General features: G+C 34.1%; 2 protein-coding genes across 15 annotated transcripts; both read right to left on the reverse strand.

The window, feature by feature from the left end:
• Window positions 1-2271: 2271 nt before the first annotated feature.
• On the reverse strand, window positions 2272-4843 carry LOC111012751 (O-fucosyltransferase family protein). Its single transcript, XM_022287011.2, has 3 exons — window positions 4386-4843; window positions 4162-4237; window positions 2272-4013 (listed from the first exon to the last, which is right to left on the reverse strand). Exon 3 carries the CDS (start codon window positions 3885-3887, stop codon window positions 2550-2552), a length of 1338 nt encoding a protein of 445 aa, XP_022142703.1. The 5' UTR covers window positions 3888-4013; window positions 4162-4237; window positions 4386-4843; the 3' UTR covers window positions 2272-2549.
• A 2621-nt stretch (window positions 4844-7464) lies between these two features.
• On the reverse strand, window positions 7465-13484 carry SRD2 (snRNA activating complex family protein). Of its 14 annotated transcripts, none has more exons than XM_022286934.2 (13): window positions 13283-13483; window positions 13125-13157; window positions 12670-12997; window positions 12513-12568; window positions 12345-12411; window positions 12165-12229; window positions 11238-11361; window positions 10356-10444; window positions 10183-10264; window positions 9654-9749; window positions 9279-9404; window positions 8947-9204; window positions 7465-8015 (listed from the first exon to the last, which is right to left on the reverse strand). In XM_022286934.2, exons 3-13 carry the CDS (start codon window positions 12823-12825, stop codon window positions 7731-7733), a joined length of 1404 nt encoding a protein of 467 aa, XP_022142626.1. In that variant the 5' UTR covers window positions 12826-12997; window positions 13125-13157; window positions 13283-13483; the 3' UTR covers window positions 7465-7730. The 14 variants fall into 14 exon arrangements, with proteins under 14 accessions (XP_022142626.1, XP_022142623.1, XP_087978162.1 ...); XM_022286931.2 differs by having other exon boundaries at window positions 12670-13012; XM_088122036.1 differs by having other exon boundaries at window positions 13092-13157.
• Window positions 13485-15278: the final 1794 nt, after the last annotated feature.

Genomic DNA, 15278 nt, shown 5'->3' on the forward strand with positions numbered 1-15278 from the left:
CTACCTATGTATTCTGTTGCTATGTTGTTCTTAGTTGCAGATTGAATTCACAGTTGGGTCAATTTTGGACTTACCAGGATCATCTTTTCCCAGAGAAGGTAAAGTTCTCCTCCCCTTCCTAAAATAGGAATTAGGAACTGGTCAAGTTCCCCATGTTGGGGTGTCGACATGGTGGCCCCACCCCGGTTCATTATTTGTCCCCACGAAATTTCACGAGGATTGAGGCAGGGATTCCGGGAGGAACTTGTCCACGTGAAAATGGAGAAGACTTCCTCCCATCCCCGCAGAAAAAAATGACGCTCCTTTTCAGTCCTTTTCACAGTACTTTGAGAATCATCTGATCTTTTGTGGTATATAAATAGCTCTTTGAAGGTGTACCTTTCACAAAGTTATTTTCTTGCACTCTCTCAACTGTGTTGTTCGGTGTAGTTTTTTTTTTTATGATCATTAGATACATGAGAGATTAGAAGTACTTCTTGGCCGAGTACTTAGCTGCCATGGGAGGGACGGGTCGTCACTATTTTGAATAATTTCTGTGGCTGAATCTTTTTAGATTCAATGGGTTTGAAAAGAATGATCTGAAACTATTATAGTCGAGTTTGTCAAATTGTGTATTGAAATTCTAGTAAATTGTAATTTTTGTTCTTCAGTTGGTGTATTTGATGCTGAAGTTATGATTTAAATTTTGAGTTCTGAAAAATCTTGGTTTGTTCTGCACTAATTCTGTTAGCTAAAGATGGAGATGTAGTAATGACAAAAATTTAGTTGACATTTGTAATATAACCATGGAGTCATTGTTTAAGAAGTTTTTATTATTCTTCAATTATATAGGTAAATGTTAAAATTGGAATGAGTTGACAGAAATTTGAAAAAAAATTAATTAGGTTATTAAAAAAAAAAAGTGGCAAAAATTTTGTCAAGGAAACATTGGAGGAGAAAATAGAGACTTTCATCTCTTAGATTTTCTTCAAATTTATAAACTCGCTGAGTATTATATCATATTACTTTGTCACAAGTTAATTTTAGCTTTTTCTAAAATTATATATATATAATATCAAAAATAAATGGACTTAATTAAAAAAATTTAATAATAAGAATCTTATTGAAATAATACTCGAGGCAAATATATTGATGTGGGACCGTGGTGATAAAATAAAATATTTCTTTTAATTAAATATTTTTATTCTTTTTTTTATTGCAAAGGAATATTTTTATTCTATTCCCATCTAGCATATACAGCATCTCTGATTCCTTTCTTTATTTCTAAAGTTTTAAACTCGAGAAATTATTGTTGAAATATAAATTTAAAAATCCCTAATCCGGCAATGCCTTCTTTTATGATTATTATTTTATTAAATAAAATAGAGTTTGTATAAAGAAAATATATGCTGTGACGTCATAATAATGTCATATAGCAAGATGACAAAATTCAGCCGGAAAACTTGGCTAATCTGGCGTTGATTTTCCTTTCTTTTTTAAATATGCATTAAAATAAATAAGCCTTATCTTTTAAATAATTCTCCATCATGATCAAAATTTGTTTTAAAAAAAATGATGGATCATTCAATTATTAACAAAATTTGACTTTTGCTTATTAACACAATTAACTCGTGTCAGAGCCAGCATAATTAATTGATAATTGACATATATCTCAAGAGGTTGTGAGTTCGATCCACACTTCCACATGTTAATACTAAAAAAAATGACATGCTGATTGGCCCGTGTCTAAATATGTTAATAAACAATAACAATCTTTTTATTGACAAATTTCAACAGAGACAACCTAAAGAGAATTTTAATATAAAATTGAGAATTTCGAAAGATAAAAAACAAAATTAAAACATTATCTAAACATTTGGTATTATATTTAGCCAAAAAATAAACAGATAAATGCATTACCAACTGAAACCTCATTGCCCCCATTGGTCCATGTCTATTGTCCATCTTAATAAGCAAACTATATACTATATTCTAAGATAGGAAAATCTACCTCGTGTCTGGTAGCACAGTTCCACCTTGCAAGAACTCCAAATCGTTCTCTTGAAAAATAATCCACTCGCCCCAAAATGACCTCGTTCCTAGTTCGACACATTTCAAATGTCCCACGACTTGGAATCGACTAACTTAAAAGAGCGTTTGACTAATCAACTAATCATAAACATAACACATCACATTCCTATCGTTAACGAACAACGAGCTAAGATGACGAAAGCTCGGGATTTAGAGATACCTCATATTTTGCCTCTGTATGCTAAATATATATTCACAGGAGAAATTAATAGCTGCGAAACTTTTATGTATGGTAAAACAATTTGTAAAATGAATGGACGGTTATAAAGAATAGTTCAATCAATTCCTCAAAAAGCATCTACTGAACGTGTAACAAATAATCAAATGTACAAAACCGAAAACTGTACCGATTGGATTCGGAGGGTGCTGTTTCTTCCTTTCTCCATATTTCTCCATCATCTACTTCTGCTTTTGAATGAATGAAAGAATAACGACGTAGAGTTAACATCTTCAATCTCGTGTAATCGAGAAGGCGACCATTAACAAGAGGTTTCGTTGGAACCATAGCTAATTTTTTGGAGGCTTAAATCAGCCATATTAGCTATCCATTTCCGAGGACCCTTTGAATCTCCTAATATGTTATAAGCATAAGAAGGCCACCTTACATCTGTACTACATAGGTCCTCGACCCCCGTTTTGATCATCTTTTGCGTCCTCTCGAGAACTACAAGACTCGAAAACGTGGAGAAACTGTTTCCAACGAAGACATCGGACCTCAAGCAAACTTCGTAATCGATTGCTGACTGTATGAGGTAAGGATACTTCTTGTATATCTTATCAATCCCCAATTTCTTCTTCTCAAAAGGTAGCAAGCCTTCTTTCCAACCTTTCAAAATAGAAGAATCGTTAAGTAAACTATCTGCCACAGCAAGATAAACGACCACTGGCGTTTTCGTTCCCAAAATGTTCCCTACTCTATCCATTATCTCCTCCTTGCTACTACAAATTTGGTTTATCTTAGATCTCTGCTCTAACTTCTTACAGTGAATCATCCAGTCTATCTCTATTCTCATGTGGACCGCAACATATGGCACCAGTTGCAACAACTTCTCGGATTCCACACCAGTAGCATCGGATCCAAATTTACTTCTAACTTCTGATCCTACCTCTCGTATCTTCGCAATCACTTTATCTGCTTCTTTCTCTATTTCGTCAACCAAAACTAAGCACTCGAAAACCTTTGCATAGTCCTTTACAGGCCAGTGATCGTGCCATAGAAAGGGATTTTTACCAACTATTCGGATCACCTCATGATGATCAAACAGTTCCTTGCTATACTCCCTCAATTGCTCCAAATCCCTCTCGACCGTCCACTTCCTCCCGCTTCCTTTTGGCAGCTCAGTTGCTCTTGTTCGATTTGAGATATCCATATAACGACCCAATCGAACATACCCGTTGCAGCGAGAATTGAACTCTTCAAATTGAAAGATCTTATCAAAGGAAATCGGTTCCAAACGCTCGACTTCTTTGTAGAAGAGGGAGGCACTCAGGCTAGGCATCAAAAGAGTTCGGTTCAACATTCTTGCAGTCAGACAAGCTCTAGCAAATGCTATCTTTTGATTGTTCAAACCCCAAACAATCTGAGGAACCTCCAAAAACTTGTCGATTCGAATTCCGGAATCAGAACTAGACCACAGAGAGTGATTGCGGATGATTACTAAGCCGTTCTCTCCAATCCGACTAAAACTTGAGAGCGACGGGAAAACAATAGCTCTAACAACCAGAAGAGCAAGTAATATGGCAACGCATTTGCAAATTCTGGAATTAAGATACCGAAGGCAATATATCGAGCGTTTACCACTCGATGATACTTCCATTTAGAATCTCACTCAATCGATATGTGCCCTGCAACTTCCGCTACTCCAGCAGAAACAAATCAATGCTGGAGAAATCATATCGACCCTCAAATCGATCGTCCCACAATCTGGTTTCTGATTCAGAAACTGTTACAGAAAAAACCAAGAGAATCCAGAAACCCATTTTTAATCTAGAAATTCGTCATCGGAAGAACCCAGAAAAATAAAATCAATGGTAAGAACTAAACAGGGTACAATATAAAATTCCCATGAAAAATCTTCGATCATCACGCACCTCAACCGAATAACAAGATTGGTGCACCCAGAATCCTTTATCTATTCACCCAGAATCCTTTTATCTAAGCAAGTACCTGAAAGACACCCATAAGAACAAATCATCAGACCGCGGCGAATGAGTCTAAGAAATGATGATCGATCGAGATTTCCAAGCGATGTACGAAAGAATTTGCAGTTCAAAATCCAAATTACAGAGATGACCGATTGGACAACAGATCTTACCATGCAGCAAAATCCAAAACGCAGAACCGAAAATGGGAATCTCACAGGGGAAAATCCAGAATCTGGGATTCACAGTTGAAAACAGAACAGAGAGGGGGGAAAAAGATACAAAAAGGGGACGAAACGCAGCTGGGTTTCACATGCAATGCGAGAAAGTGGAATCCAGAGGAACCCACATAGCAAAAGCGAAAGAAACCGCAATTATGGGGCCAGATAGAGAGAATCATGGGCGGCCACGGATGAAGGGGAAAAAGTTGGAGGTTCGGTTAGAAGTTGAAGGAATTGAGGGGGAAAATGGTAAGGGAAAATGGGGTCAGTGTCAGAAATGGGGGCGGAGGAGATGGCGGCGAGAATAAACTACTCTGTAATCAGGTAAGAAGAGAGAATTTGAGAGCAAAAAGTACAGATTTTGGGAGGTGGAGCCCAAATGTGGCAGAGCTGTAAGGCCATCATCCTTTTTCTTTCTTACTCTTCCAAACCTTTTGCTTCTTCCTCAATTAATGCGTTCCCAACTTAAAAAATGGGGATTGTAAATATTGAAGAAAAATATGGATAAAATATTGATATATATAGATATTTTTTTACAGAAGGCCTTGAATGTGAATTTTGGAGGATCAACACCTAAACCTCCTGCGAGGAGCAACACGTAGATATTTTTTTAAAATTTATAAAGATTAAAAATTCATAACAAATATTTAAATTATTATTAATAATATCATGTCCATTAATATGATATTTTGTTGATATTTTTATTAATTTTTTGATATACATAAATGTTGATTCATTCGTGGTGTCGGTGAATCTATAAACATATAGAATTGTTTAATATTGGGGTGTATCAATTTCTTTTTTCCATTTAAATGGAGATTCATCTCTTAGCTATTAAGGTATGCTTAAGTTACTATTGATTGTGCTGAAAACGTATTTAGGTTTTAAAATAGTTTTATATTTTATGTTAAATTAAGAGTTTGGAAGTTCTTCTCGGTCTCATAGGGTTGATCCATCGTAAAGAAGACAGAATGAACTGGATCGAAGAAAGAAAATTGAAATCGTCAAAGTATACACTAATATGATGGAACGCATATATGAGGAACCATGACATTTCTGGATTGTCACCGAAAACTTGAATTTGCAAGGAGCTCTATCTCATTGGCTTTGAGAAGAACTAGTAGAAGTGTGCTGGGGAAAGGGCCAAGCTGTACAAAAACATCATTTTATGTTTAAAATAACAACTACAAAAATTCAACGGACCATTAGATATAATCTATGATTTTGTTTCATAAAATAAAATTTTGTCGATAGCTTGTTTTGAAGTTATATTGATTTTAAAGTTACACTTTCGTAAATAGTTATTTTACTTTATAAAATAATAACAATATTACAAATTTAATTGAGCTCTATATCACAATTAAAAGAATCGTGGGTTTAGATCTCCACTCAAACATGCTTGCTAACAAAAATATAACAAAGATTTAAATCCCTCTCTTTTTATATGTTCTTCTTATTGTTGTCTAATTGCCCTCTCTTTCTCCTCCCGATGATCATGAGGTGGGCCCCACCTCGAGAATAGGATTATATTTAGATATATATATATATTTATTTATTTATTTGTTTTTTTTTTTTTTTTTTGACAATTCTTTGAGTTCGTTAAAATAAATAAAGAAAAATGACAAATATTTCTTTAGAAGAAAAAAAAAAGAAAAAGAAGAATCTGGGGACTCGGAACAGATGGATGGATGTTTTGGAATCTACCTAGTACAAAACAACAAAACATAATAAATTTCCAATCCTATTTTGTCTTATTCGTTTGTTTTACTTTTAATCCATATATATATATATTTTAGATATTTTTATATTTCATTTCCAAATATTTTTTATTCTAACTTCAAAATTTTAAATAAAAATCTAAAATATCCAAATTAAACAAATTGAAATTTTGACTTTGAACGGATATTACAATTTTTTACTTTAAACTTGAATGAGTGTAGCAATTCTACTTTATAGGAATCAAAGTAAAAAATTCGAAGAATGAATTTTTCTTTGGTAACATAAGATTAAATTGTAGAAAGAATCATGTGGAGAAATTCTTTTTACCGATATTCCTGATTAGATATTTGGCAACAAGCATGCATGAACCATTTCACGAAGTATGGATGGAGGAAAATTGTACTGAATAGCAAAAATCTTTTACATATTTCAAAATATGTCACCTATTTTTTAAATTTTCACTTATTTCAATAATATATTAGTAGTATACTAATAATATATCAGACATTCATATTAGCAGTAGTATATCATTTGGGTAAAGCTATCATTTTAAAATTAGACATCCATTAAAATATATATATATATATATATATATATATTTTTGCAACTTTCCTTTAATTAATATTTTTTATTAAATATTCTCTGATTGTGTTTTAGACTTTAGTAAGACCAACAAATGAAAATTTCAAAAAATAATAATAATAAATAAATAAATAACCGAAACCAAATAAGGGTTGAAAGTGGTGAATTTTTTAAGATTTATTCGATTATCTTATTGCAAGGATTTATGATATCCCAAAAAACAAAAAAACAAACAAACCAACCAACAATGTAGAGATATTATTTGCACTCAAAACTAAAAAATGCAAGTGAATATTTGTACTTTACCCTTCATAAGAAATAAACGATAAAAGGTTAAAAATAACTTTTAAAGTAACAATTTAGTTATTTAACTTTAATTTGTAACGATTTAATACACGTGATTTCTCTATTGTGACAATTTAGTCTTTATAGTTTAAAATTTATAATAATTTAATCAGGATTTAATAGAATTGACTATAGTTTAAAATTTATAATAATTTAATCAAGATTTAATAGAATTGTTTATATATGTAGATCGATAAAAGAATGAAGTGCTAAATGTGTTTATAAATTAGAAAGCCCAAGTTATTATATAATAAAAATCTAACACTTGATTTTGTTGAGATTTTTCGTGATGGAAATGAAATTGTCACAAATTTTAAATGATGAGAAATAAAGGGTTAAGTACTAAAAGTTCAAAGAATAAATTATTACAAAATTGAGAGTGGAGTGCAGATTAAATCACTACTTTCATTGAAGTATAGAGAACAAAATTATTTTTTAACCAAATAAAAACTATATTAAAAGTCCCCATTACAAATTCACTTTCGGCCTCTATTTCTGGCGCCAACAAAAATGACTGGAATTTGGCTACTTTGGGAATGAACTCAACATCATCAAAACTGAGCATATACATTATATATATATATATATATATATAAAATATCCAAGGCATCTGACTTGTGAATTGGGCATCAACTAGAAGCATTGTAAGAACTAATCATGCAAGTAGTCGTACACGACGAAATCGTTGTAGAGGAGGTTACCTTCTTTCGAGTAGTGAAGAAGGAAATAGCAGTCTTCACAGAAGTAGCACGGGTTCTCCTGCGCCCACTTATCGTCGAGGGTGACCTTTTTAGCCCGGTATATGTTGCACGCATCGCATTTCTGGACTCGGGTCCTTAGTTGAAACGTAAGGATTGGATAAGCAGCTCGATCGTGTACATCCTCAGGATGGATCAACCTCATATCTCTGATCACTATGGTATGCTTGCAATTTCCCTGTATATATATGACAATTTCTCCAGAGTCAATACAGTTGTTTTTTTTCTTTTTCTTTTTTGGGGGAAAGAAACAATGTGTCTAAGGAATCAACTAAGAGATTACGGATATCAAAAAGAAAAAAAATATATATCAACTAAGAGATTACTTTAATAACATTAGAACCATGGCTTTTACTTTAAATGAAAAGCCACACACGACACTGTAAGCTTTGGACAGTTGAGGTTAAGGGCCAATACAGAATATATCATCCATTCAAAACAAAATCATGTGCAACAGCCAAATAAGCAACATCTAGGTTTTTGTATCGAGTTCATATCACAGCATCATATATTAGCACACCATGTGCATGAGATTCAATAGGAAAGGCTAATAGTAGGGCGGGGCGCGGGCAGAGCTATAAATTTTTTCAAAAGTTGTTAGGTTTAAATTTTACTATACTCGCCATACTTTCAACTTTTGTCCATCTTACTCCTTGGACTTTCAAAACGTCCATCTTGCTTCTTGCATTAAAAGTGACCATTTTAGTCCATCTATTTTCTTTTTATCTCACTCCCTTCTACCAACATTAATATCCAACACTGTACTCAATAAATTTCTTAAAATATTTCTATAGCTTTCCATATAAAAGGATTTTTGTCATACATGGAATTTTTTTCAAACCTTTGCAAACATGATGGTCACTTTTCAAGTATAAGGACTAAAATGAGACATTTTGAAAGTATGGTGACCAAAATAGAAGTTTTAAAAGTACGGGACCAAAATAATATCTAAACCAACTTTTTATATATGATAAAATGAGGATCTTTACGGTTTCTTTTCTTCTTTTTTCTTTTTTCTTTTTTCATTTTTTGGGGAGGGAGTGATGAGGGTGCCATTAAATGATATATCCTACCAAAAACAAGGGTGTAATAGAAACAGAAAAATGCACCTGATGACAGTACAGATACCCGGCACCGAGCCTAAACTTCAGATCACAAAATCGTATCTTGTTCATGCTGACTGATCTAAAATGAGGCACATGAGAAACTGATACTTCCCCAGCAACTGTATTCTTCTGTTGCGATTCACCCATTATGATGCATTCCCATTTCTTACGAGCTTCATCCTCCGAGTTTCTAAGCCAATCAAATACGGGTTTGCTATAATCAACCGCAGAAGGATCCCTCAAATCATTACAGAATACATCCTGGATATAAACAAAACTGCATAAAATCTTTTGAAAACAAAATTCGGAAATACAGGGTTCACTGAATTTCTTACTTCTATGAGGAAATATCCAGATGAATCTTGCTGCCCAGCCTTTACCATTAACTTATCCGTCAAGCAATAAAGTTTGTCCTTCAGTTCTGCTAACGTTTGCCGTCCATGGGCCAAAAACTCTTGAGTCTGTAAATGATATATCAGTGATAGGGAAAATTTGCTATATTTGCAGATTATTTTGCCATGTAACAAATTTACAAATATGGCAACTAGTTTTGCCGCCTTCCCTAACATTTACTGCCTAAGAAATAATAAAAGAAGTTATTGCAGTTTCTCGACCAACATTTGACCAAGTCTCTATCAACGATGAGTATCAACGATTACTCATTCTTATCAGACCATATAAAATTGTCAAGTGAAAGAGAAGCAGCATACCTTCACCATCTTTCGAGATTTATGGTAAACCTCGATAAAAAGTACAGTCGTCGGATGCTGCAGAGCTTCATGATTCCCACTGCTTAGTGACTTTACCTAACATATAATCAATTCCAATAAGCAGGAGATACATGAAAATAAATGGCATTATCGAACAAGAATCACTGAATTACAAGGAAGGACCCAGTTCTGGAAATGCTTGGACTACACATTAAAGATTATGCATTCAGTAACATACAGGCTAACAGATGGCTTCATGGTAAGGCAGCAGAAATCAATAACATACAGGTTAACAGACGATCGACTATAAAGTTAATAATGTGTGCACCTCCATCTCCACTATTGTTTCAAAGTGAAAATCCCATCAAGTTAATAATGTGTGCACCCCTATCTCCACTATTGTTTCAAGGTGAAAATCCTATCAAGCAACCTATTATGGCCAGACAGAAAAGACTCCAAAAATGACCGATTGACCAGTTACAGTAATAAAAAAACGAAAGAGAATTCAGAGACACCCTACTTTAGGTACCTTTGCAGAAGAATTTGTAGATCTCAAGGACTTCAACCTTTCTTTTTTGTCTGACGATGAACTAGCAACTTCCTTCTTCCATCTGGCACATAAATACAAAGTATTACAAATCATAAGTTCTGACCGTATTATGCATCTCATGAAACGGTTTTCCTTTAAATCATTGTACAAACTTGAAAGAATGCAATTTCACTGCATCTCTGTCTTCATCCTGCTTTTGTTTAATTTTTGCAATTTCAGCCACCTTGGCAATAGAATTTCCCTGGAAAATATTGTAACGTAATTGGAAATCCAATATTTAAAAAAGAAATATTGAGGTTGATAGAGGAGTAAGGGTATTGAAAGTAATAATTAAGCTCAAGAATACAATGATTTTGCATAACGCATAGGCTTGGCATGTGTACAAGGGAACAGAGGGGACAATAATCCACATATTAGTGCCATAAATAAAATTATGGAGGTTAGAAAACAGGCTGTACACAAAAAACCGTGACAAAAAGTGAAAATGAATTCCAAGTCTTCATCAAGATGGAAAACCAAGTTTTCAATGAAAGAAAACAATACAAAAGGGCATAAAAAATACACCGAAAGAAGAGCCAAGCAACTAATTACACAAAGAAGCCCAAAAAGTGAATTCAAAGTCTCTGTGACCAGACCACCTATTTACTTATTTTAGACAACCTTGAGTATCCAAGAAAGCTTTGCACACTATGACTAATTCACAAGACAATCATTGTCCAACCTTAAAATTAGGCATCAAGTACTAATATGTATTCAATATCCCAAGGTGGCTTCTTGAATACTTACCTTTTTTCACTTGCTCCAATGACTATTAGGTCAACCTATGGTGATTTGTTCTAGGTTAAATTGGCACCATAGTTTGAGCTCATAACCTTGAAGGCACCTGAATTTATTATGTTCTTGACCACTTGACCAATTGACCAATGCATGGTAATTACCTAGACTTTGATATTTGTATGGAGCTGTTAACCAAGTCTCGTACAAATAGCTACAGCCAATATGTAAAATACATAATGCAAAGATTAGCAGCATACTTCAATATCAGAATTGTGCCTCTTTCTTCGTTTTGCAGCGGTGTTATTCCTACTTCTGTTTTCATTTGATGCAGGGGCAGCCTTAGCCTCCAAAGTACGCTCGTTAACTTCCTCTCCATCTGCTCTAAAAAAACCATTTTTCCCCAAAATAATTTAGTGAACTATTAACCAAAAACAGTATGAAGTATAGTGGACAAAAGGGCTCAAATTGAAAGTGAGTAATAGAAAAAAATATATATTCAAAACAGTAAACAATAAACATAAATCATGCTTATTTGCAAGCCTGAAACCAAGGTTTGGTTCACTATTTTCAAAAAATTACACGTATTAATAAATAAGAAGGAATATATTAAACATATCATTTGACCCCTTGGAACTGAAGAAGGGCTTCTTAATAATGAAAATTTAAACCTATTCATTTGGTCACTACTCTCCAAAAAGTATGCAAGGAAGCTAGCTTCTAAAACCACGGAGACTGTTTTTTGACATTTTAGCTCCATAGTACCATTTATGATTCACAGCAAGTCAAGATGGATTCTAGATATTGGCTTTTTGCTAATAAGAACAGAAACACACCAATATCTCTGGTTTGCATCATTTTAACTTCCTTGACCAAAATCCATGTGGAGAATAGGAACATGGTTTTTTTCTTCTTTACTACAAGGAAAATAACTATTACTGGAAGATCATAAAATAACTTCCAAACAATTTGCTCATCAATCTTTTGGGAAAGAAGAATATACAGCATAAAGTCTATCATCAATAAATTAACTAGGAGTGAATGTACAGAAATGAGTGATTGTTAATAGTCTTATGACCTTGCGTATACTGAAAATTGAAGCAGCGGGAAGGCAAGTCAATCCAAGTTCAAATAAAACACTTTTTAGAATTAAATTGAAATACAAAATATTAGTTTAAATCAAATACCTCACGATCCCTGCAGCCAAATTTTGTTCTGGAAGTTCTGGCAGGTTTTTAGCATTCTCACCACTCTGCATAAGTAAAGCAGTTGATGAAAATTAACCCAGTGTCTTTTTTTCTCTTTTCCTTTTTTTTTTCTCTCTAATAGAAATGAACTAGATGAGATGAGACACTCAGTTTGCAGACCTGAGATGAGTCCTCCAAAGCCATATTCAACAGCTGTTCTTCAGTAAACACCTTAAGCCCATCAACCCTGCAGAAAAGTGATTGCAACTTAACTAATCCAACATTCCAACTGTGGCAAAAACAACCAGAGGTCCAGAGCACATTCAAGAGAGAGAAATATATACATACGAAATTTCTTCATCACAAAGTTGAGATGAATCCAACTGCAACTCTGCCTCCAGACTCTGCAAATAATAAGGATTAGAAGCAGAAACAGAGGTGCATAGACATGTAAAAGTGGGGGTTGAATTTAAAAACAGAAACAGAAACATATTTATATGAGAACCTGAAGTTCCTGAAGAAGGGTAGACTCAAAGTGAGGGACCCTAGTGAGAGCACCAACCAAATTGGGTGCATATATAGGTCCACCCAAGGGGATTGAGAGGTCATCGCCATTGAGAGCCAAGTCCTGTGAAGCTCCACTCTCGTTTCTCGCCTCCATGGCTCTCCTCCTTCCAAATAGTTTTTACTTCGAGAAATTTGTTAGGTTCTTGGGTAGAAATAGCTTATTAGATGCTGGTTGAGCACCAACTTGGATATTTCATGGGCAGCCATGGATTCGGCGTTGAGGGCGCTGTGACAGTACGGTGATTAAAAGCATCTGACAGCCAATCCTACACCATTTTTGTCTGTAACTAAAATGCCTTTTTAGAAAATCAGAATTTTCAAAATGCTCACATACAAAACTATAGGTTAAATTATCCCCACTTTGAAAAATGTACAGAATTCCAGTTTCAAAACCTTTGATGAAAAGAAGACGACCCTTGAACGCTACTGCAGAAAGGAAAAACGGTTTCTCGTAAATTGAAAGAACGGGAAAATGGAAGAGGAAGAAAGTCATGCTACAGCAGATAGATAAAGATACCGTGGAGTTGAAAAGAGGTGGACGATGGGAAAACCTGTTGGGACGGCGGCGGGAGATGCTGAAAAGTGGACGACGTGGTGTGACGGCGGCGATGGACGGCGATGATCTGCTAGTAGCGGCACCAGCTAAAATCTAGAGGCCTCCATAGAGAAAGGATAGGGAAAGGAGGGAAGAAAAAGAGAAAGGGAATAAATCGTATCTGAGAATCACGATTTTGTTGTAACACTCTGGACAGTTTGAAACATAAGGTTGAAGTACTGAAATTATAATTTAATCACAGTCATTCATCTAATAAACTATAGTCTTAACTCCCTTTAAAAAAAACCTATAGTTTTAACTCAAAGTTTTTTTGTTATTTAAGTTCAAATCAATTCGAAGAAGCTAAAGGCCTATTTGTATGCCATCCAAATTTTGTTTATAGTTTTCTAAATTACTTGCACACCTATTTGACAAATTTGTTTTTGAAATTAGTTTTTACATCATTCCGAGAATCATGAAAACAACATTTTCAATACTTTTAAATTTTAAATTTGAAAAGGTATAATTTCATTAAAAAAATAATAATGAAAAAATATATTTGTTGACGACAAATTTTGGAGAAGTCCACGTGTCATTCAGAAGCATGCATCATCGAATGACCAATGAATTTGCAGCCTAAAAACTTGACGCTGGTGCGGTGTCCCATCTAATATACTTCAACAATTAAGTTAGTAACCAGAGTAGATACCTTAGAGGTTTGACAGATTTTTCACTTGCTTGGTAGAGATGCGGTTCGACCAGGAAAGGACGACGGTTATGAGCATACGAGCACGTTGGGTTGTACGAGAGAGGAGGACAGACGCCTCCAACAATAGGTGGGTGGCGCCTCCATCCGTCGGGTTGTTCCCCTGTAGTCGTAGGTCTCTGGATGTTGCCCTCGACGTCCTACCGATACAGCTCTAGTGGTAACACGCCCGTATGCAAGTGCAGCATACATTCTAACTGTCCATGATCCCGTGCATTGCTGCTCCAATTTCTCCTTCGACAATATCATCTCATATAATAAATTCATTTCACCTTAGTTAAAACTAAACAAGTAGAACATAATATATTATAAATAATATAATATTAATAAATTAATTAACAATATTTTAGATTCAACTAAATATTTAGTTAATTACTAATTACTTCTATTGTTTACAAATATATTATTAAATATACTTAGAATAAGTTTTCAAATTGAATTTATCTCACCGAAAAATACAGAATACTAACCCTATTTTTATCGAAGTTATTCGAGTTGAGTTGACAACTTTGGACAGTCAACATTTTTTGAACGACTACTCTAATTTCTCCTGGAAAAGAAAAGTCCCACCCACCCAAATCAAAAAACTTTCCCACCAAATTTCCCGGATATTTAATTTATTAATTTCATCCCCCACCCTCACTTTTATTCAAATTTTAAATTTTTTTAAATTTATTTGGTTGAAATTTTAGCCTCACATCTAAAATAAATTATATTTCTATCTTATTTTGTCATCGATCCATTTATTGTCGGTTTTGGATAATGTTTGGAAAAAAATAAAATTTAATGCTATTTTGATCCATATATTTTCATTCATTTTTATAGAAAAATAGTCAAATTATATATAATTTTACTTTAATCTTCCTTTCTCTTCCACATTTTTGTTATTATCAAGTTAGATTATGTTAGGGGTATTAGTTCAATCGGTTTTCAGCAAAATAGGAAAAACTAAATTGACACAAAAAACAATTTGACTCGAATTGGGTCGGTTTACTAGTCGTCGCTAGATTTACAAAACACTGAGCTGGAGCCACTATGATTGCTGTTTTCACAAGTGTTCTGCTTGCTTTGGTCCCTAGAGATTCATTGCATGCCACCCTTGGGATTGTCGCCGCATGCCATTGCAATGATATGTCTCATACTACTGCTTCGTCTCATGCAGCTACTATATTTCATCTCATGTTTTTTAAAGTTGTTGTTGCCTCACCAGTAGAGAGAGGTGCACAAGATAGAGAAACCCTCGATT

This window comes from Momordica charantia, assembly GCF_013281855.1.
Source record: "Momordica charantia cultivar OHB3-1 chromosome 3 unlocalized genomic scaffold, Mcharantia_2.0 BLBB01000003.1, whole genome shotgun sequence".
NCBI lineage: Eukaryota > Viridiplantae > Streptophyta > Magnoliopsida > Cucurbitales > Cucurbitaceae > Momordica > Momordica charantia.

What these genes read in the sequence shown, in the direction of transcription:
- LOC111012751 (XM_022287011.2), bottom strand. Translation starts at nt 3,887, where the DNA reads ATGGAAGTATCATCGAGTGGTAAACGCTCGATATATTGCCTTCGGTAT.
- SRD2 (XM_022286939.2), bottom strand. Translation starts at nt 12,825, where the DNA reads ATGGAGGCGAGAAACGAGAGTGGAGCTTCACAGGACTTGGCTCTCAAT. An exon ending in CTTTGTGATGAAGAAATTTC is followed by an intron (nt 12,412 to 12,512) that starts GTATGTATATAT and finishes ACTTTTCTGCAG; the next exon opens with GGTTGATGGGCTTAAGGTGT. An exon ending in GGCACAATTCTGATATTGAA is followed by an intron (nt 10,445 to 11,237) that starts GTATGCTGCTAA and finishes AATATTTTCCAG; the next exon opens with GGAAATTCTATTGCCAAGGT.